Genomic DNA, 21,218 nt, shown 5'->3' with positions numbered 1-21,218 from the left:
GACATCCTTCAGCAAAAATCAACAGGAAGTTGGCTGTCATTTTTGCCTCTTTGAGTTGTAATTTGACCCCCTTAAAATGCTTCAAAAACTCAAACTGGACACACACATCAGGACTGGCGAAAATTGCGATCTATAAAAAAAAAAAAAACCCTCCAAAACTTAAAATTGCGCTCCAGCGCCCCCTAGGAATTGAACACAGACAGAACTGCTCCTAGGAAGAAAACGGACAACTGCTTGTAACTTCCGGTAGGAATGTCGTAGAGACATGAAAACACAACCTCTATGTAGGTCTCACTTAGACCTACATTTCATTAATTGACATCCTTCAGCAAAAACCAACAGAAATTGGCAATTACCGCTACAAAACAAAAGTTTTGTAAAAACCCGTCACCTTTTTTCCAACATTATCTCCTCGGAGCGCGTTTGTTGTGTCGGCTTCAAACTCGCACAGGAAAGAGATTGAACCCTTCTGATTAAAAGTTGCGTAAAGAGTTTTTCTAACTGCCTCGGTTTTGATTTTACGTGCCTTCAAAGAACCACTGCGCTGATGCGCTGCTGCCGTTTTAAGATGGCCGCTTAAAAGCAGGAAGCACCAGCGTGACCACAGAATGCAGAGAAGGTAGGTACTGTGCGGGTAAAGATATGTTAACTGGGTGAAAGGAGGCACCAGTTTGACTCCAGGATACAGAGAATGTAGGTAATGTGCAGGTAAAGATATGTTGTCTGGGTGATGGCAGGAAGCACCACCGTGTATGGGTGAAAGAAAGAAGCACCAGTGTGACCCCAGGTTGCAGGGAAGGTAGGTAATGTGCAGGTAAAGATATGTTGAATGGGTGAAGGCAGGAAACAGCAGCAAAAGTCGGTCCCGTCCATCACTGCTTGCAGCTTTAATCTATATCGTAATTGCCGTGTACCCCAAGTGCATTTGGGATGAAAAGTACAGAATGTACAATGCTGCTCATGCCCTCCCCAGCGACCCCACCACCCCAATCACTAACCAAGTAACGTTCTGTTCATTGTTTTCCCGCTACAAAGATAATCTGTGGTGTGAATCAAATGTGTCTGTTTAAATTGGGGTAATAACATCTCAATGTTGTAATCTTGGATCCTTCTGAGAAACAGATGAGCAGACGCGCAAAGGACCATGTAATTGTGCCAGTCAAATTGTCTTCTGACGGAAATTTGCTTCAGTTCATTTTGACCTTTTCTGCTGAGGACATTGAGGGGATGACAACAAGCGGTAATTTGATGTTCTCAAACGGTTCTGTTCCTTTAATGGCGGTAGCATAACAGTAATCTGAATTCTTCAGATGCACCTCAAAATAAAGCCTCAAAAATCACCGTTAAGATTCATCAGCAGCCTTAATTAAATTGAACAGAAACTAAACGCTTTGACAGAGCTGTTGTGTTAAGATAATTTAATGTTAAGGAACAGTATACGCAATGAACTAGCAAAAAGGTGCAAGCACTACCTAATGTCATTTTGTCTTCCCCTGGCTCATGTAGGTGGACAAGACCACCACTTTCCGGAAGACAGCTTTGTTTTAGAAAACAAAATAAAATAAAAAAACAGGCTTTGTAACACATCTTAAAATAAAGCCAGAAGCTACAGATAAGGAAATTCCAGCTGTAATCTGTGATATTTCTACCTAAATAAATGCTTCTGAAATGTTGTAGATTACATGTTGAACAAGTTAATGGCCCTCATATTGCTGCATGACTATGTTTTAACCTTCTCAATGAATTAATTAAATGTAATATTGAGCCTGCTAACCATTCTGTAATGGAAGACATGACCAGAACAAAATATAAAATCTAGAAATTTACATAATATTTCAGCCAGCCAGGAAAATGTTATTCCAGTGATCAAAGTATGTCTTTTTACAGCCCAATTTTTGGTGCATCCATCCATTTCCTACCGCTTATTCCCTTTGCGGTTAGGGTGCCTATCTCCGCTACAATCGGGCGGAAGGCGGGGTATACCCTGGACAAGTCGCCACCTCATCGCAGGGTATTTTTGGTGCATCAACAGTCATTAGTGCGCAAATAATAAACTATACATAGTCGTTCATACTGTAACTACCTGCTGCTGTTAATGTGTATGTTAGTGTGTTATAATGGTCATTTTTCCCATGGTCTGTGAACACACCGTGTCGGCGGAGAATAAACAAGTGTTGTGTGTCTAGAAGTGAAGCAGGGAGGCAGAAGTGTGTGCACGGAGGAAATACTTTTTCAAATGGTGTCTGTTAGCATAAAATTGGCAATAAAAGCTAAAAAGAAAGTCAAACTTTGTTTTCTTCTACCATGAATTGATTAACGTGGACCCCGACTTAAACAAGTTGAAAAACTTATTGGGGTGTTACCATTTAGTGGTCAATTGTACAGAATATGTACTGTACTGTGTAATCTACTAATAAAAGTATCAATCAATCAATCAATTCTGGACGCTAAAATACATTATAATACTTTATCTTGTTAGGTGTGGCAGCTAATATGAAGCTGTGTATTAAGGATGAACCCTTAATGAAGTTAAACTGGATGTAGGGTGTAGCGCTCTTATTTTGAAGCCGGAAAAGTGTGTGATTGTTTTGAGAAACTGTTTCTGTGTCGCATCGATTGTTTGCAATAAAAAAAAAATGTCTCTTTTCAACATCTTGACGATGGGCTTTCATTTCTGTTGAGTTTTATGTCATCTTACTGGCTAAATTAGTCAATAATGTAAATGTTATGTTATCACTGCACTTTGATTGTAATCTCAGCGGAATTAAAGCACCACCCAACTATGCACAGCAGGCCTTTGCTGCAGGGATGTCGCCTCTTCTCAAGACAAAAAATAGTCCTTTTTTGTCGGGAGAACAACTTGCCATGGATTTGAACCTAATATTTCCATAAGGTTTCTTTTGTCTATTTCTGCTTGCTTGTAGCTTATCAGTAACAAGTGAACAGCAGCCAAGTTCCCCCCGCTACGGCACAGCCTGAGTGTCAAAAAGGAAGTGTTCGTGTTAATCGCCGGTTAAAAAACGTAGTACCGTTATTGAAATTTATAGATAACATGTTAAATTTGACAGCCCTAATATATATATATATATATATATATATATATATATATATATATATATATATATATATATATATATATATATATATATATATATATATATATATATATACACATATATATATGAATACATACATATATACAATATATACACAAACACATATATATATATATATATATATATATATATATATATATATATATATATATATATATATATATATGAATACATACATATATACAATATATACACAAACACATATATATATATATATATATGTGTGTGTGTATATATATATATATATATATGTGTGTGTGTGTGTGCGTGTGTGTATATATATATATATATGTGTGTATATGTATATGTATATATGTATGAGTGGATGAATCTTGGCCTGTGGAGTAGTGAAACGCAGGGATCTATGCCAGTGGGATGGTAGAAATGAATGCACGTAGCCGTGGTTTGTAACAAAAGCCATAGCTTCCGCTTCAAATTGACACTGAACTCTTTGCTTTGCTATCCGTGAATGACTTTGGCACACTTTGTGTTAAAACGTTTTTGAAGATCTACGACTTTACTTTGTGCAGTATAGGGTTAAGTGTTGTTTTTCCGCATTGGTCATGTAAGAGCAAGGAGTGCGCTCGGTGGTAGTGTTTATTTTTTGGGATTAATTTCTATATTTTTTATGGAACCAGTATTGTGAGGTTTTGTTTCCTCAATTCTGATTATCAGCTCCTACCTGTCTCCCTTATTACGCGTAGCAGCGGCACTTTATGGGAACAGGTGTGCTGTTAACAGAGGTTTCATAATTACGCGACTGTTAGTTGGATAGAAAATACAAATAACTATCATTTGTCAAGAATCTAAACAATCTTTGTTTAACGACCAAAACATACCAATACTTGGTATTAATGTATTTCTTGTGGATACTCAAGACGTATTTAAAAATGTCAGAAAAATGTAGTATAATGCAGTACCTCAATACTTCCAGCTTGGGCTTGCATTGCCACCAAAGTCTTAAAAAAAGGGCCTTCGTATCCTTCCTGAGAACTTCAAACGTTTGCCATGGCCTACGCGACCTACGACCACTTGCCAACATGGAAGTGCAAATGGCTAAAGCAGGTACTTAAGACATTTCTAGCCTACGGCAGCAGTGACGACAACAGCAGGCCTTGCATTAGAACTGAAGAATCCAGTGCAGACTTCTCATATTTCTCACCCACAAGAGAGAATAATGCTCTTTTCGTGCGGTCATACCTGCAATTTTGATGTTCATGTGGCCATCCAGCAGCAAGTTCTCTGCTTTCAAGTCCCGGTGGACGATGTTGCGGTTGTGACAGTATTCCACCGCTGACAGTATCTGCCAGAACTTCCTCCTGGCCTCCAGTTCGCTGAGAGGACCGTGCTTCGCCAAGTAGTCTGTAGTTGGGGAGAGTGAAAGGAGGATAGAATGACATCAAAGCCTTACACACAAAACTTAAGGCAGAGACATTCAGCTGAGCCAAACTCGGCTATGAAATGACACTCTGCCAGCCCCCAGGGTTCAGTTTAAAACTTGGGAGACAAACATTTTTGCAGAAAATTCCTAAAAACACCAAGAGTGCGTCTGTTCTATGGAGGAACTTAGACCACTGTATACACAATGTCGGACAATGCATTGACATTTTAACTTTGCCAGCAAACAAAGGACATTGGGATCCTGACTTGACATAACCAAGCGTAGCTCCGTCCTTTGCTTCTTGGCAGTGAACATTTTATGCAACTAAGGTGCTTGTTGTAGCTTGTTTTTACTTCAGATTAGGGTTATTCGTTATTTAAGTACTAATAAACTACTGCGATACTATCCATCCATCCATCATCTTCCGCTTATCTGAGGTCGGGTCGCGGGGGCAACAGCCTAAGCAGGGAAACCCAGACTTCCCTCTCCCCAGCCACCTCGTCTAGCTCTTCCCGGGGGATCCCGAGGCGTTCCCAGGCCAGCCGGGAGACATAGTCTTCCCAACGTGTCCTGGGTCTTCCCCGTGGCCTCCTACCGGTTGGACGTGCCCTAAACACCTCCCTAGGGAGGCGTTCGGGTGGCATCCTGACCAGATGCCTGAACCACCTCATCTGGCTCCTCTCGATGTGAAGGAGCAGCGGCTTTACTTTGAGTTCCTCCCGGATGGCAGAGCTTCTCACCCTATCTCTAAGGGAGAGACCTGGAAACTCATTTGGGCCGCTTGTACCCGTGATCTTATCCTTTCGGTCATGACCCAAAGCTCATGACCATAGGTGAGGATAGGAACGTAGATCGAGCGGTAAATTGAGAGCTTTGCCTTCCGGCTCAGCTCCTTCTTCACCACAACGGATCGGTACAACGTCCGCATTACTGAAGACGCCGCACCGATCCGCCTGTCGATCTCACGATCCACTCTTCCCTCACTCGTGAACAAGACTCCTAGGTACTTGAACTCCTCCACTTGGGGCAGGGTCTCCTCCCCAACCCGGAGATGGCACTCCGGCCTTTTCCGGGCGAGAACCATGGACTCGGACTTGGAGGTGCTGATTCTCATTCCGGTCGCTTCACCGAACCGATCCAATGAGAGCTGAAGATCCCGGCCAGATGAAGCCATCAGGACCACATCATCTGCAAAAAGCAGAGACCTAATCCTGCAGTCACCAAACCGGATCCCCTCAACGCCTTGACTGCGTCTAGAAATTCTGTCCATAAAAGTTATGAACAGAATGGGTGACAAAGGACAGCCTTGGCGGAGTCCAACCCTCACTGGAAATGTGTCCGACTTACTGCCAGCAATGCGGACCAAGCTCTGACACTGATCATACAGGGAGTGGACCGCCACAATAAGACAGTCCGATACCCCATACTCTCTGAACACTCCCCACAGGACTTCCCGAGGACTTACAATAGTTTAAAACAAATAAAGTGCACTTTTGTGCATGATGTCACACAAAATATTTCAATAATTGTAAAATAAAAATAATCTGCATAAAAGGAAATCAAACAGTGTATGTCCTTCACTATGTGGTAGGTACTGCGATACTAATTAATTGAAATTGGTACTATAGTGCTTTTTAAAAGTATTGGTCTTTCATCTAAGTGCTGCTGTGTTGCGGTGACTACAGAGCCGAGGCGCATGATGTTGAGTGTGTCAAAAACACACACACAAAGTGCATACACGCTACAGCTGGGCGATATGGCCTTTTATTAATATCTCGATATTTTTAGGCATATCGCGATACACGATATATATCTCCATATATTGCCTTAGCCTTGAATGAACACTTGATGCATATAATCACAGCAGTATGATGATTCTATGTGTCTACATTCAAACATTCTTCTTCATACTGCATTAATATATGCTACTTTTAAACTTTCATGCAGAGAAGGAAATCACAACTAAGTCAATTTACCAAAACTGTATTTATTAAACAGTTATTAAGCAGTGTCATTCTTGTCACTTCCAGAACAGAAAGTGCAAGATTGTCAGAGACATTTTAAAACAAGCTATTCGTGCACTTTTGTGCATGATGTCACTGACATATTTAAAAAAAACACTAAATTAAAGTGCACTTTTGGTACAGAACGCCACTACAGTAGTTTAAAACAAATAAAGTGCACTTTTGTGCATGATGTCAAACAAGATATTTCAATAACTGTCAAATAAAAATGAGCTGCATTATAAGAAATCAAACAGTGTATGTCCTTCACTATGTGGTAGGTTCCTGCGGACGTTATCTCCTTCTGTTGTGGACTATTTTTTTCGTGCGGTGTTGATATGGAAATGGTTGCTTTGGCATTTTGTTGGTGTGGCACCGAACGGAGATGTTAAAATGCGGAGCAAGCACTCTTTATTCTCTAGCACAGGGGTGCCCACACTTTTTCTGCAGGCGAGCTACTTTTCAATTGACCAACTCGAGGGGATCTACCTCATTTATATATATCATTTATATTTATTTATTTATGAAAGAGACATTTTTGTAAACAAGTTAAATGTGTTTAATGATAATACAAGCATGTGTAACACATATAGATGTCTTTCTTTCACAAAGACAAGAATATAAGTTGGTGTATTACCTGATTCTGATGACTTGCATTGATTGGAATCAGACAGTAATGATGATAACGCCCACATTTTCAAATGGAGGAGAAAAAAAGTTGTCCTTTCTGTACAATACCACATGAAAGTGGTTGGTTTTTGGCCTCTAATTCATCCAGCTTCCATACACTTTACAAGAAAAACATTGGCGGCAAATTCCGTAGCTTGCTTGATTGACATTCACGGCACCCGAGGGTCTTGTGAGATGACGCTGGCTGCTGCCAGTTCATTATTATGAAAAAATGACCGAGAGGAAGGCGAGAAACACTTTTTATTTCAACAGACTTTTGCGCCGTCCCTTCCGTCAAAACTCTAAAGGCCGACTGCACATTTCCTATCTTCACAATAAAAGCCCTGCTTCATGCTGCCTGCGCTAACAAAATAGTCTTTCTGAGGGATCGCTTGTGCACGCCAGTTTTCCGAGACTCTGTATTTAGTTAGCGCAGGCAGCAAAGATAGGAAATGTGCAGTCAGCCTTTAGAGTTTTGACGGAAGGTACGGCGCGAGAGTCTGTTGAAATAAAAAGTGTTTCTCGCCTTCCTCTCGGTCATATTTTCATAATAATGATCTTGCAGCAGCCAGCGTCATCTCACAAGACCCTCCGGTACCCTGAATGTCATTTAAGTGACGTCTTGGTGAAGATTGATGATCAATCATTTTTAGGTCTATTTTTTTTAAAAGCCTGGCTGGACATCGACTGGTAGCTCGCGATCGACGTAATGGGCACCCCTGCTCTAGCAGGTGACTTTTCAATCAATGCTACATTCGTAAAGCTGCTACTTTTTGTACACTTTTGCCACATACTTGACATATTACGGTTGTATGTTCAATATATTCCCGCTTGAAGTCAAACCACCGCCACACGATGGACCATGTGCTGTTTTTCTTGGTAATTAATTCTTCCTTCATATGTTACCAGATTTGCAACTTCTTTCTCTCGTATTACCACTCGCACCGCTCCGGTAGCACCACAACTAATGTTACCATGCCGCTACCTCTCTACTCCGCGAGGGCGTATACGCATGTGACGTATGTAAGAAGGTGTGCTTGTTTTACGTCTCTGTGAGAAAGAGAGACAAGAAAGAGTGAGAAGAGCCTGTAGTGTAATGCCCGCAGCTAAAAGCAACTGCGTGAGAACGTATACTCGAATATCACGATATAGTCATTGTTTATGTTGCACAGAGACAAACCCGCGATATATCGCCCAGCCCTGATACAAGCAATAACATCGTGGTGGGGAAGAATGGCAAAAACAACGTGAAGCACAATATAAAAGGTATTTGGGATTCAAAACCAACGATAAAGGTGACGCTTTAAACAAGAAAGCACCGCGCTTCAAGTGTTGCTTTAAAACACGCCTCGACAAATGTGGCGATTAGTATTACCACCTTTGCTTCAAACTTAGGTAAAAATTTTAATAATTGCTATTCAGATCTGCACAGGGATTTATAAAGAGTGACAGGTAATAATGTAGTTGTTACACCTGTCCTGCTGTTCGCTCCGGTGCAGTACGCAGTAGAGGAGCGCAGGGGAGATGTTCCCTTCAGTTCACTTTACCTACCAATTTGTGACAATCTGGTTACTTTATTCTTAGTTTTGCAGGACACAACCGGACACATTCTTCACTTTAATGTGCAATGCGCGCGCTACTCTCTCTCTGTACTCGCCCACTCACTCACTGGTGTCACTATCACAATACGTTGACATTCTCATAAACACACATACTTGTAAGCTACTCTCATGAGTTAACAGTTCCTTTGTTAAAATATGTCGATACATAGATGCGCACACAGTTGTTTGGATGTATGCCAAATATTAGCGGAGTTAAGACCGCCAAGCTGAGGTCAAGTAGTGCAAGTAAAATGAATGAATTTGCTAATAAATGTATACAATTTGTTTTTTACCGTTAACAGATGTGTGTTGCTAATCTGGATACATTTATCCATAGTTTTGTTTTCAGTACTTACTAATAGCTGAATTTTTCTTAAAGCACATAACAGGATAGGCAACAATATCACATGAAGCATGTATCCATCCATCCATTTTCTACCGCTTATCCCTTTTGGGGTCGGGGCGGGTGCTGGAGCCTATCTCAGCTGCATTCGGGCGTAAGGCGGGGTACGACCTGGACAAGTCATCACCTCATCACAATATAATGTAAATAAAGCCTTTTTGTTACATTCTAATTAGATATGTCCGATAATATTGGACTGCCGATTTTATCTGTTTCAAAAAGATACATTTCTGACTTTTTAAAACGATACTGTATGGAGTGGTACACGGACGTAGGGAGAAGTACAGAGCGCCAAAAAACCCTAAAGGCACTGCCTTTGTGTGCCGGCCCAGTCACATCATATCTGCGGCTTTTCACACACACAAGTGAATGCATACATACTTGGTCAACAGCCATACAGGTCACACTGAGGGTGGCCGTATAAACGACTTTAACACTATTACAAATGTGCGCCACACTGTGAACCCACACCAAACAAGACTGACAAACACATTTCGGGAAAACATCCGCAACGTAACACAACATAAACCCAACAAAACAAATACCAAGAACCCTTTGCAGCACTAACTCTTCCGGGACGCTACAATACACACCCCCCCCCCCCAACCTCCTCATGCTCTCTCAGAGAGAGCATGCCCCAAATTCCAAGCTGGTGTCTTCAGGCATGTTAAAAAAAATAATGCACTTTGTGACGTCAATAATAAATACGTCAGTGCCATGTTGGCATTTTTTTCCATAACTTGAGTTGATTTATTTTGGAAAACCTTGTTACATTGTTTCATGCATCCAGCGGGGCATCACAACAAAATTAAGCATAATAATGTGTTCGTTCCACGACTGTATACATTGGAATCGGTTGATATCGGAATCGGTAATTAAGTGTTGGACAGTATCGGGATATCGGTAAAAGCCATTATCGGACATCTGTAATTCTAATCTAATCCTTGACTTTGGCAGACTATATGTAACAAGAAAAACAGAATGTGTTTAATACCCTTTAAATTATATTTTAACCCTCTAAAATTGTTCTTTGAGTGCAAAACGAAACATATGTTTATTGTATTTAAAAGTTTTCTGTTAAAAAATTGACACCTTTTTGTAGTTCCCTTTATTGGGAAAAGTATCGATACCAAATTATTGGTATCGGGACAACCCTACTTCAGATACAGTCAGTAGTCATTTGTACAATTGTTTTACTTGTACTAGTGGTCCTCTCTTTTTCATCATTTGGGCTATTCAACTGGTAGCCTGTGAGTTAAAAAACTCAAAAGACTAACATTTTAGCAGCAGAGTCTTAAAAGCACTAGAGAGACGTCAGAGATAATCTTTGACTAGCATTTGCATAGAAGGTTCTTTAAATCAACAGAATGTAAATAATGTAAATAATTCAATGTATATACTATGATGATTAACTTGTATGATGACTGTATTATGCTGATAGTATATATTTATATGCTGATAGTATGTATTTATACCATGAATTGACTAACGTGGACCCCGACTTAAACAAGTTGAAAAACTTATTGGGGTGTTACCATTTAGTGGTCAATTGTACGGAATATGTACTGTACTGTGCAATCTACTAATAAAAGTATCAATCAATCAAGTGCTCCTGCAACTCTGACAAAATAAATAAAGGGTAATAGGAAAAGTTTGCCCCCCCGGTCCTAAGCTTGCTGGAAATATGGCCCCCAAAATATCCCTGACCGAGGTTAAAGGGGAACATTATCACAATTTCAAAAGGGTTAAAAACAGTAAAAATCAGTTCCCAGTGTCTTGTTATATTTTTTGAAGTTTTTTTCAAAATTTTACCGGTCCCGGAATATCCCTAAATAAAGCTTTAAAGTGCCTTATTTTCGCTATCTTCGAAACCACTGTCCATTTCCCTGTGACGTCACACAGTGCTGCCAATGTAAACAAACAACATGGCGGTTACCACAGCAAGATATAGCGACATTAGCTCGGATTCAGACTCGGATTTCAGCGGCTTAAGCGATTCAACAGATTACACATGTATTGAAACAGATGGTCGGAGTATGGAGGCAGATAGCGAAAACGAAACTGAAGAAAAAATTGAAGCTATTGAGTGAATAGCTATTGACGCTATTCGGCCATAGCGTGGGTGTACCTAATGAAGTGGCCCATAGCGTGGCTGCCTTATTAGCATCGCCGGTAAAATGTGCGGACCAAACGATCAGGACTTTCGCATCTTGTGACACTGGAGCAACTTAAATCCGTCGATTGGTAAGTGTTTGTTTCGCATTAAATGTGGGTATCTAGTTTCAAATGTACATACAGCTAGCGTAAATAGCATGTTCGCATCGAGTAGCGTAGCATGTTAGCATCGATTAGCTGGCAGTCATGCTGCGACCAAATATGTCTGATTAGCACATAAGTCAACAACATCAACAAAACTCACCTTTGTGATTTTGTTGACTTAATGGTTGCAAATGCATCTGCAGGTTATCCATACATCTTTGTGCCATGTCTGTCTTAGCATCGCCGCTCAAATGTGAAGACACTGGTACATTCAATGGGGGTCTGGCGGCAGATTTCTTGCCAGTGGTGCAACTTGAATCCCTCCCTGTTAGTGTTGTTACACCCTCCGACAACACACCCACCAGGCATGATGTCTCCAAGGTTCCAAAAAATAGTTGAAAAAACGGAAAATAACAGAGCTGAGACCCGGTGTTTGTAATGTGAAAATGAAAATGGCGGGTGTGTTACCTCGGTGACATCACGTTCTGACGTCATCGCTAAAAGAGTCGATAAACAGAAAGGCGTTTAATTTGCCAAAATTCACCCATTTAGAGTTCGGAAATCGGTTAAAAAAAGACATGGTCTTTTTTCTGCACCATCAAGGTATATATTGATGCTTGCATTGGTTTGGTGATAATGTTCCCCTTTAACATTCTCCAAAGTTTAAAATATAATCGACTTTTTATTTAGGACAGGTCTACAAATAACTGTTTATAATACCGTTTCATCACAGCATGTTTTGTACAATCAAAAGACACTTTATGTTTTTCGGTATAGCTCGGTTGGTAGAGTGGCCGTGCCAGCAACTTGAGGGTTCCAGGTTCGATCCCCGCTTTTGCCATCCTAGTCACTGCCGTTGTGTCTTTGGGCAAGACACTTTACCCACCTGCTCCCAGTGCCACCCACACTGCTTTAAATGTAACGTAGATATTGGGTTTCGCTATGTACAGCGCTTGGAGTCACTAGAGAAAAGCGCTATATAAATATAATTCACTTGACTTCACACTCCAGAGTGCCCTCCTCCAGGAGCAGCTGGAAAAGGAAGACAAAGTCTAGATCTGAGTGGTGTTTTAGCTGCAACTAGTTGTTAGCCTGTGTGAAGTGAGGTGGTTGTGCAAACACAATCCAGTGAAGCTTTAAATCACCGCATCGCACCACATTCAATTTTTCTAACATGTATATATATGTAATCAAATACTATTTTTGGAGAACCAAGATCTGTGGTAGATGTGAGTCAGCAGCAGGGTTCTTGTTCACACATCGTTTGCTTAGCTTCTATTCACACTCTGTGGCAAACAAGATAGGACACTGTGTTGGCTTTCCTTCCAGCTCTACTAGATGAGAAACCATAACACTGTGGGGGACAAACACTAAAGAACAAACGGATGAAAACTTCAGAACGATTCATAAAGTACAAAATGTGGATGCATGGCTAACTGGGATTTTGAAAGAGGGCTATTTAAAAATGGGAACATGTTAAAAACCAGAAGTGAAGAAACTATTAGTGATTGCCTAGACACAGAGAACGGGTAAAATGAGTAAGCTCTACTCCCATGTTAAATTGTGCAAGCATAAACATGTTAAGCATGTTTAAAGTCCTACTGAAAGCCACGTAGTCTGATAGTTTATATATCAATGATGAAATATTAACATTGCAACACATGCCAATACGGCCTTTTTAGTTTACTATATTGCAATTTTAAATTTCCCGCGAAGTATTCTGTTGAAAACGTCACGGTATGATGACGCGTGCGAGTGACGTCTCGGGTTGTAGCGGACGTTATTTTCCAGCCCGATCCAAGCTACAAGTCTGCTTTAATCGCATAATTACACAGTATTCTGGACATCTGTGTTGCTGAATCTTTTGCAACTTGTTCAATTAATAATGGAGAAGTCAAAGAAGAAAGATGTAGGTGGGAAGCGGTGTAGTGCAGCTGACTTTAGCAACACAAACACAGCCGGTGTTTCCTTGTTTACATTCCCAAAGGTGAAGCTTAACTATGGCACAGAGCGGTCAAGCGAACATGGTTCCCGACCACATGTCAACCGGCAGGTTTCGGTGAGAAAATGTTGGTAATAAGTCGGCTCTTACCGTAGACATGAGCGGAGCTTGCGTCGTTCTTCCTGCAGCTGTCAAAGAGGCAGCTGCGTGGTTTCCCTCAGAGACACTGGCGGTCACCACACCCCTCCGACTTACAGGTACCATATAATCTCACTAAAACACTAGTAACACAATAAGCAGATAAGGGATTTTGCAGAATTATCCTAGTAAATGTGTCTAATAATATTGAATCGCTTTTTTTTTTTTTTTCGTAGTCCTTCACTCCCACTATCCTTATCCACAAATTTTTCATCCTCGCTCAAATTAATGGGGAAATCGTCGCTTTCCCGGTAGGAATCGCTCTCGCTGCTGGTGTCCTTGATTGTAAACAATGTGAGGATGTGAGGAGCTCCACAACCCGTGACGTCACGCGCACATCGTCTGCTACTTCCGGTACAGGCAAGGCTTTTGTCCAGGCTTTTTTATTCCCTTTTGGGGTCGCTGGCGCCTATCTCAGCTACAATGGGGCGGAAAGCAGGGTACACCCTGGACAAGTCGCCACCTCATCGCAGGGCCAACACAGATAGACAGACAACATTCACACACTAGGGACCATTTAGTGTTGCCAATCAACCTATCCCCAGGTGCATGTCTTTGGCTTTTTTATTAGCGACCAAAAGTTGCGAACTTTATCGTGGATGTTCTCTACTAAATCCTTTCAGCAAAAATATGGCAATATCGCGAAATGATGAAGTATGACACATAGAATGGATCTGCTATCCCCGTTTAAATAAGAACATCTCATTTCAGTAGGCCTTTAAACTGTAAACTCAACCATTGCGTCCTATATTTGTTAACAGCAAATTCTTAAGATGAAAAAGCATTGGTCACGACGCACTGCAAAGTCACTTCTGTAAGTGAGACAAACATTTGACTCGCGTACAAAACATCCTCACAGGCTCGTCAGTCGTTAAACTGAGAACATATTTCCTGCGGGCTAGAAACGTTGAGTGACAGCCAAAACAAAATTAACAGCCAGATAAAAGCATAATATAGTGTTTCAAAGTCAGGACATCCACTACAAAACATCAGTTGGACACGAAGCCATTTAGTGATGAATTGTCTGGGGAAAAAAAAGAGGTGGTTGATTAGATAGTAGCTGGCACATTCCAAAGAGGATGCCATTTGGTGACAAGAGCTTTTCTCATGCTTTCATGCAATACTGCTAATCAAAAGAAACACCCACAAGAGGAATGTGTCGAGGAGGTCCAGAAGAAACCATCAGAACGTTTTTCCTTCTTCATGCTCTACTTATGCAACAAAATAACTGAACGGCTTCATTTCAGTTATGGACACAGGCATTGAGCAGTGATTCCATTGGGAGACGCCTCAGTCACACCATCGAAAGTTGAGATCAGTTGAACCTCGCCAAATTTTCCGGTCATCGCTCTTTGCCGCCGCATTTCATTGCATTCTGTCACTGCTATTCTCCTGAATGAAGGCAGCCTCAGAGGATCCAGATATCAGTCATTGGATCGCTACAGCACATCTGAAGGCAGGACCATTCAATCATAGCTGGACACCCTTTCTGTACTCTCACATGTAGTCGGGACCCAGGATGGACCGCTCGCCTGTATCGGTTGGGGACATCTCTACGCTGCTGATCCGCCTCCGCTTGAGATGGTTTCCTGTGGACGGGGCTCTCGCTGCTGTCTTGGATCCGCTTGAACTGAACTCTTGCGGCTGTGTTGGAGCCACTATGGATTGAACTTTCACAGTATCATGTTGGACCCGCTCGACATCCATTGCTTTCGGTCCCCTAGAGGGGGGGGTTGCCCACATCTGAGGTCCTCTCCAAGGTTTCTCATAGTCAGCATTGTCACTGGCGTCCCACTGGATGTGAATTCTCCCTGCCCACTGGGTGTGAGTTTTCCTTGCCCTTTTGTGGGTTCTTCCGAGGATGTTGTAGTCGTAATGATTTGTGCAGCCCTTTGAGACATTTGTGATTTGGGGCTATATAAATAAACATTGATTGATTGATTGATAGTGCATAAGTTCATCTAGGGCTGGGCGATATATCGATATACTTGATATATCGCGGGTTTGTCTCTGTGCGATAAAGAAAATGACTATATTGTGATATTCGGGTATATGTTCTCACGCAGTTGATTTTAGCTGTGGGCATTACATTGCATGCGTTTCCCATTCTTTCTAGTCTCTCCTCACAGAGACGTAAACCACACGCACTTTCTTACACACGTCACGTGTGCAACGTCACACGCTCCCGCGGAGCAGACAGGTAGCGACATTGTAACATTAGTTGTGATGCTAACAATGAGGTGCGGGTGGTAATGAGAGAGAGAGATGGTGCGAATCTGGTAACAAATGGAGGAAGAATTAATTCCCAAGAAAAACAGTGGTGGTTTGGCTTCAAGCGGGAATATGTTTAACATTTATGCTGCAAAAGCGTTGTTACAAAAAGTAGCAGCACTGCTAATGTAGCATCATTTGAAGAGTTACTCGCTAGAGTATTTTAAAATGTATTTCCGTAAGAGCCATATAATATCTTTTTTTACACTGAACAAAACTAAACGCGTGCATTTTTAAGTAAAACCAACATTTTTTGAGTATAATAGGTCTCTTATTCTTTGTAATAACATTGTTATTCTCGAGCTGACTGTGGAGGGGGCGTGGCTTGCTGGCCTGCAGCCAACTGGGGTGTGCCAGGACCGGCCTCTAAATCAGCGACAGGTGCATAGAAGGCCCACCTGGGCCTTGTTATCTAATCACCTGTTGCTCTGTTATTAGCAGCAGCCAGGAGGAGACGGGGTTGGGGCTGGAGCCAGAGCGAAAACGAAAGATAAAAATACAATTGCTGGAAAGCAACTGAGAGACTTATTGAAAAATAAAACAATATTGTAACCCTGAAACAGGCTCTCATGTCGGTGCTTGGTGGTCTGAAGAACCCCCAGGAGGGCAAGCCCCACACTAACCAAGAATAAATAAATCACTTCTTACCATTAACGCAGATTCTTGAACGGGTGCGGTAGAAAACAGATGGATGGATTAAAAATGCATGAGAATGTTTTATATTTTGAACATTATTTTTAACACTGTGATTACAAGTGGAATTATTCATTATTTATCGTGTTAAGCAATGTCAGCTCAGATTTATCCGAGAGCCAGATGCAGTCATCAAAAGAGCCACATCTGGCTCTAGAGCCATAGGTTCCCTACCCCTGCGCTAGAGAATGAGGAGTGCTTACTCCGCATGTCAACATCTCCGGCCGGAGCCACACCAACAAAATGCCAAAGCAACAATTTCCAGATCAACATAGTATGATTAAAAAAAAAGTCAACAACAGGAGATAATGTCCACAGGAACCTGTTATGCAGCTCATTTTTATTTGACCGTTATTGAAATATCTTGTGTGACATCATGCACAAAAGTGCACTTATAGCTTGTTTTAAGATTTCTCAGACAATCGTGCACTTTCTGTTTTGAAATCACATGCATATTTGTGCCACTGCTTAAAAATAATTTAATAAATACAGTTTTGGTAAATCGAGTTAGCGGAAGAAGATGGATGGATGGAGTTAGTTGTGATTTCCCTCTTTGCATGAAAGTTAGAAAATGAGCATATATTAATGCAGTATGAAGAAGAATGTTTTAAGAATGAATGTATTTAAACGAGTCTTTAAAATATTTTCTTGGATTTTCAAATTCTATTTGAGTTTTGTCCGTCTTAGAATTAAAAATGTCGAGCGAAGCGAGACCAGCTTTCTGGTAAATAAATAAAATTAAAAAAATAGAGGCAGCTCACTGTTAAGTGCTGCTATTTGAGCTATTTTTAAAACAGGCCAGCGGGCGACTCCTCTGGTCCTTACGGGCCACTTTGCGTCAGTCCATCTTAGATGATCTCGGGCCCAGAGAAGCCGGCGGCGTTTCTGGATGTTGTTGATAAATGGCTTTGGCTTTGCATAGTAGAGCTTTAACTTGCACTTACAGATGTAGCAACGAAATGTATTTAGTGACAGTGGTTTTATGAAATGTTCTTCAGCCCATGTGGTGATATCCTTTAGAGATTGATGTCGGTTTTTGATACAGTGCCGTCTGAGGGATCGAAGGTCACGGTCATTCAATGTTGGTTTCCGGCCATGTGGAGTGATTTCTCCAGATTCTCTGAACCTTTTGATGATGTTATGGAACGTAGATGTTGAAATCCATAAATTTCTCGCAATTGCACTTTGAGAAACGTTCTTAAACTGTTTGACTATTTCCTCACACAGTTGTGGACAAAGGGGTGTACCTCGCCCCATCCTTTCTTGTGAAAGACTGAGCATTTTTTGGGAAGCTGTTTTTATAGCCAATCATGGCACCCACCTGTTCCCAATTAGCCTGCACACCTGTGGGATGTTCCAAATAAGTGTTTGATGAGCATTCCTCAACTTTATCAGTATTTATTGCCACCTTTCCCAACTTCTTTGTCACGTGTTGCTGGCATCAAATTCTAAAGTTAATGATTTGCAAAAAAAAAAAACAAGTTTATCAGTTTGAACATGAAATATGTTGTCTTTGTAGCATATTCAACTGAATATGGCTTGAAAATGATTTGCAAATCATTTCATTCTGTTTATATTTACATCTAACACAATTTCCCAACTCATATCAGTGTTTCCCACAGGTCAGGCATCGGCAGCTTCGGCGATGACCAAGAAGAACGCGGAGTTGGAATATAATTACAACACTTTATGTACATATTTATCTAATATTTACATATTTATATAATATATAACTACAAGTTCCATTCACAGACAGAGTCCCATTGCTTTTATGAGCGGTCAAGCGAGTCAAAAGCCGAAAGAAAAAAAATATATATATATATATATGTTTTTTTGTTGTTTTTTTTGGGGGGGCTGCCGTAATTTTTTCGTGGCGGGCCGCTACAAATAAATGAATGTGTGGGAAACCCTGCATATGGAAACAGGGTTTGTATATAAATGGACACATTAGGCAGTTGCCACTACTTCCAGTCAACTATCTCAGTACATTTACTACAACCCTAGACTTTTAGCCTTAAACTTAACCACTGACCCCAGGAAAAAATGTTTTCAATCGAGCGCACTTAATCCGTCCCAATTAGAAAAGCTATCCTTAATTAACTGGCCTTTAGTCTGAAATGTGTGCCCAGAGTCAATGTCAAGCCGGCATGAGTAATCCACTGAAGTGCTGTTGGCCGGGGAAAAGAATTGGACACAGCGAGGCATGTAGAAATGCGTCCTGGGAAAGTGAACAGAACAAGTATGAATCATGGTGTTAGGGAACATATCAACTGTCACTATGCCTTGCCAAAAAGCTGGCCGGGAGCTTTAGTCTCTTAACAGCTGCTTAGGTTATAGATGGGACAAACAGTGTGTCTACAGGACAGCTTGTTGGACAAAAAAATTAAATAATATTCAATCTTAGAATCGCAATGCGTAGATAGCCAGGCACGCACACACCTTTTTCCACATCAGTAACCGAAAGCCAAGCCATGGAAATGCAGCAACCACATTAAAGTCACATCCATGCGCGTGCTGAGAGACGGCGGTGCTGATTTCATTGCGAAGCACAAAGCGCTGAAAATGGCTCGCAGCCAGCTGGAGCTCGGCTCGTCTTTGACGTCCAAGTAGGAACTTGATGGCGATTGGTCGGGACACTTACATTAAAGTAGGTTTTAAATCAAATGTTTATTTACTGATACCTTTTCACTTAACTGGCTGAAAAATATAGCATTAAACACCTCGAATCAGTGTTTTTCAACCAGTGTGTTGTGAGAAATCATCTAATTTCTCCTATTTGGGTTAAAAAGAAATGTTGCAAATCAGTAATTATAGTCTGCAAATGTGTTGTTGAGTGTTGTTGCTGTGTAGAGCTCGGCAGAGTAACCGTGTAATACTCTTCCATATCAGTAGGTGGCAGCAGGTAGCTAAATGCTTTGTAGATGTTGGGAACAGCGGTAGACAGAGTGCAGGTAAAAAGGTGTCTAATGCTTAAACCAAAAGTAAACAAAAGGTGAGTGCCCCTAAGAAAAGGCATTGAAGCTTAGGGAAGGCTATGCAGAACAAAACTAAAACTGAACTGGCTAAAAGGTAAAAAACAATGCTGGACGACAGCAAAGACTTACTGTGGAGCAAAGTACTTTACAGTACGGCTTCACTAAGTACATCCGAACATGACAAGACAATCAACAATGTTCCCACAAAGAAGGATAGAAACAACTGAATTATTCTTGATTGCTAAAACAAAGTAGATGCGGAAAAATATTGCTTAGTGGAAGACATGAAACTGCCAACAAAAGAGAAAAAGCCACCAAATAGGAGCGCAAGACAAGAAGTAAAACACTACACACAGGAAAAGAGCAAAAAACTCAATAAGTCAGGGCGTGATGTGACAGGTGGTGACAGTACACCTACTTTGAGACAAGAGCTATAGTCATGCATGCTTAGTTCTGCTTTAAAGTCATATCCAACAATTGCGACAACTTTTTACTGTCAACTGAGTTTCGTTTTTTTATTGATTTCTGCTGGTGGTGTGCCTCCGCATTTTTTTATAGCAAAAAATGTGCTTTGGCTAAAAAAAAGGTTGAAAAACACTGCCTTAAACAATTCATTGAAATCCCTTCCAGGCTGCTCTGTGTTAAAGGATCAGGTTATTGTTAAATAATATTTTTGGTAAACTGATGATTACATTACAAATTTTGATTCCCATTAGGGCTTCACGGTGGAAGAGGGGTTAGTGCGTCTGCCTCACAATATGAAGGCCCTGAGAAGTCAGGGTTCAATCCCGGGCTGAGGATCTTTCTGTGTGGAGTTTGCATGTTCTCCCCGTGACTGCGTGGGTTCCCTCCGGGTACTCCGGCTTCCTCCCACCTCCAAAGACATGCACCTGGGGATAGGTTGATTGGCAACACTAAATGGTCCCTAGTGTGTGAATGTTGTCTGTCTATCTGTGTTGGCCCTGTGATGAGGTGGCCACTTGTCCAGGGTGTACCCCGCCTTCCGCCCGATTGTAGCTGAGATAGGCGCCAGCGCCCCCCGCGACCCCGAAAGGGAATAAGCGGTAGAAAATGGATGGATGGATGGAATATTAACATTGCAACACATGCCAATACGGCCTTTTTAGTTTACTAAATTGCAATTGTAAATTTCCCGGGACTTTTTTCTTGAAAACGTCGCGTAATGATGACGTGTGCGCGTGACGTCACGGGCGGTTATGAATATGAGCGCTGCGTACACACACAGCTAAAAGTCTTCTGCTTTAACGGCATAATTACACAGTATTTTGGACATCTGTGTTGCTGAATCTTTTGCAATTTGTTCAATTAATATTGGAGAAATCAAAGAAAAAAGACGTAGTTGGGAAGCTTTAGCCTTTAGCCACACAAACACACGGTGATTCCTTGTTTAAAATTCACGGATGTGAAACTTTAGTATGGATCACAGCGGACATGGATCCCAACTACATGTCAACCAGCATGTTTCAGTAAGAAAATTGTTGTTAAAAAGTCCCTTCTTACCGGAGATAAGCTGAGCTTGTGCCATCCATACAGCTGCCGTCGACTTCCCCGAGACACCCTTCCGACTATCAGGTACTATTTAACTCACTAAAACACTAGCAACACAATAGAAACATAAGGGATTTCCCAGAATTATCCTACTAAATGTCTCTAAAAACATATGAATCTGATTGCAATCGCGTTTGT

General features: G+C 41.2%; 1 protein-coding gene across 4 annotated transcripts in view; it reads right to left on the bottom strand.

Moving 5' to 3' along the window:
• Positions 1-21,218, bottom strand: part of sik2b (salt-inducible kinase 2b) — a 185,277-nt gene that overhangs the window by 72,660 nt on the left and 91,399 nt on the right. For all 4 annotated transcript variants that reach the window (XR_009802706.1, XM_061878548.1, XM_061878547.1 and 1 more), the window contains exon 4: positions 4,317-4,478. Coding sequence is in view for 3 of the 4 variants with exons in the window: in XM_061878548.1 (XP_061734532.1) it covers positions 4,317-4,478 (162 nt within the window). In the remaining variant the exon portion in view is untranslated. The remainder of the gene's footprint in view (positions 1-4,316; positions 4,479-21,218) is intronic.

Source organism: Nerophis ophidion, linkage group LG18 (assembly GCF_033978795.1).
Source record: "Nerophis ophidion isolate RoL-2023_Sa linkage group LG18, RoL_Noph_v1.0, whole genome shotgun sequence".
In the NCBI taxonomy this organism is placed as follows: domain Eukaryota; kingdom Metazoa; phylum Chordata; class Actinopteri; order Syngnathiformes; family Syngnathidae; genus Nerophis; species Nerophis ophidion.
This window is presented reverse-complemented; position numbering and strand designations above follow the sequence as displayed.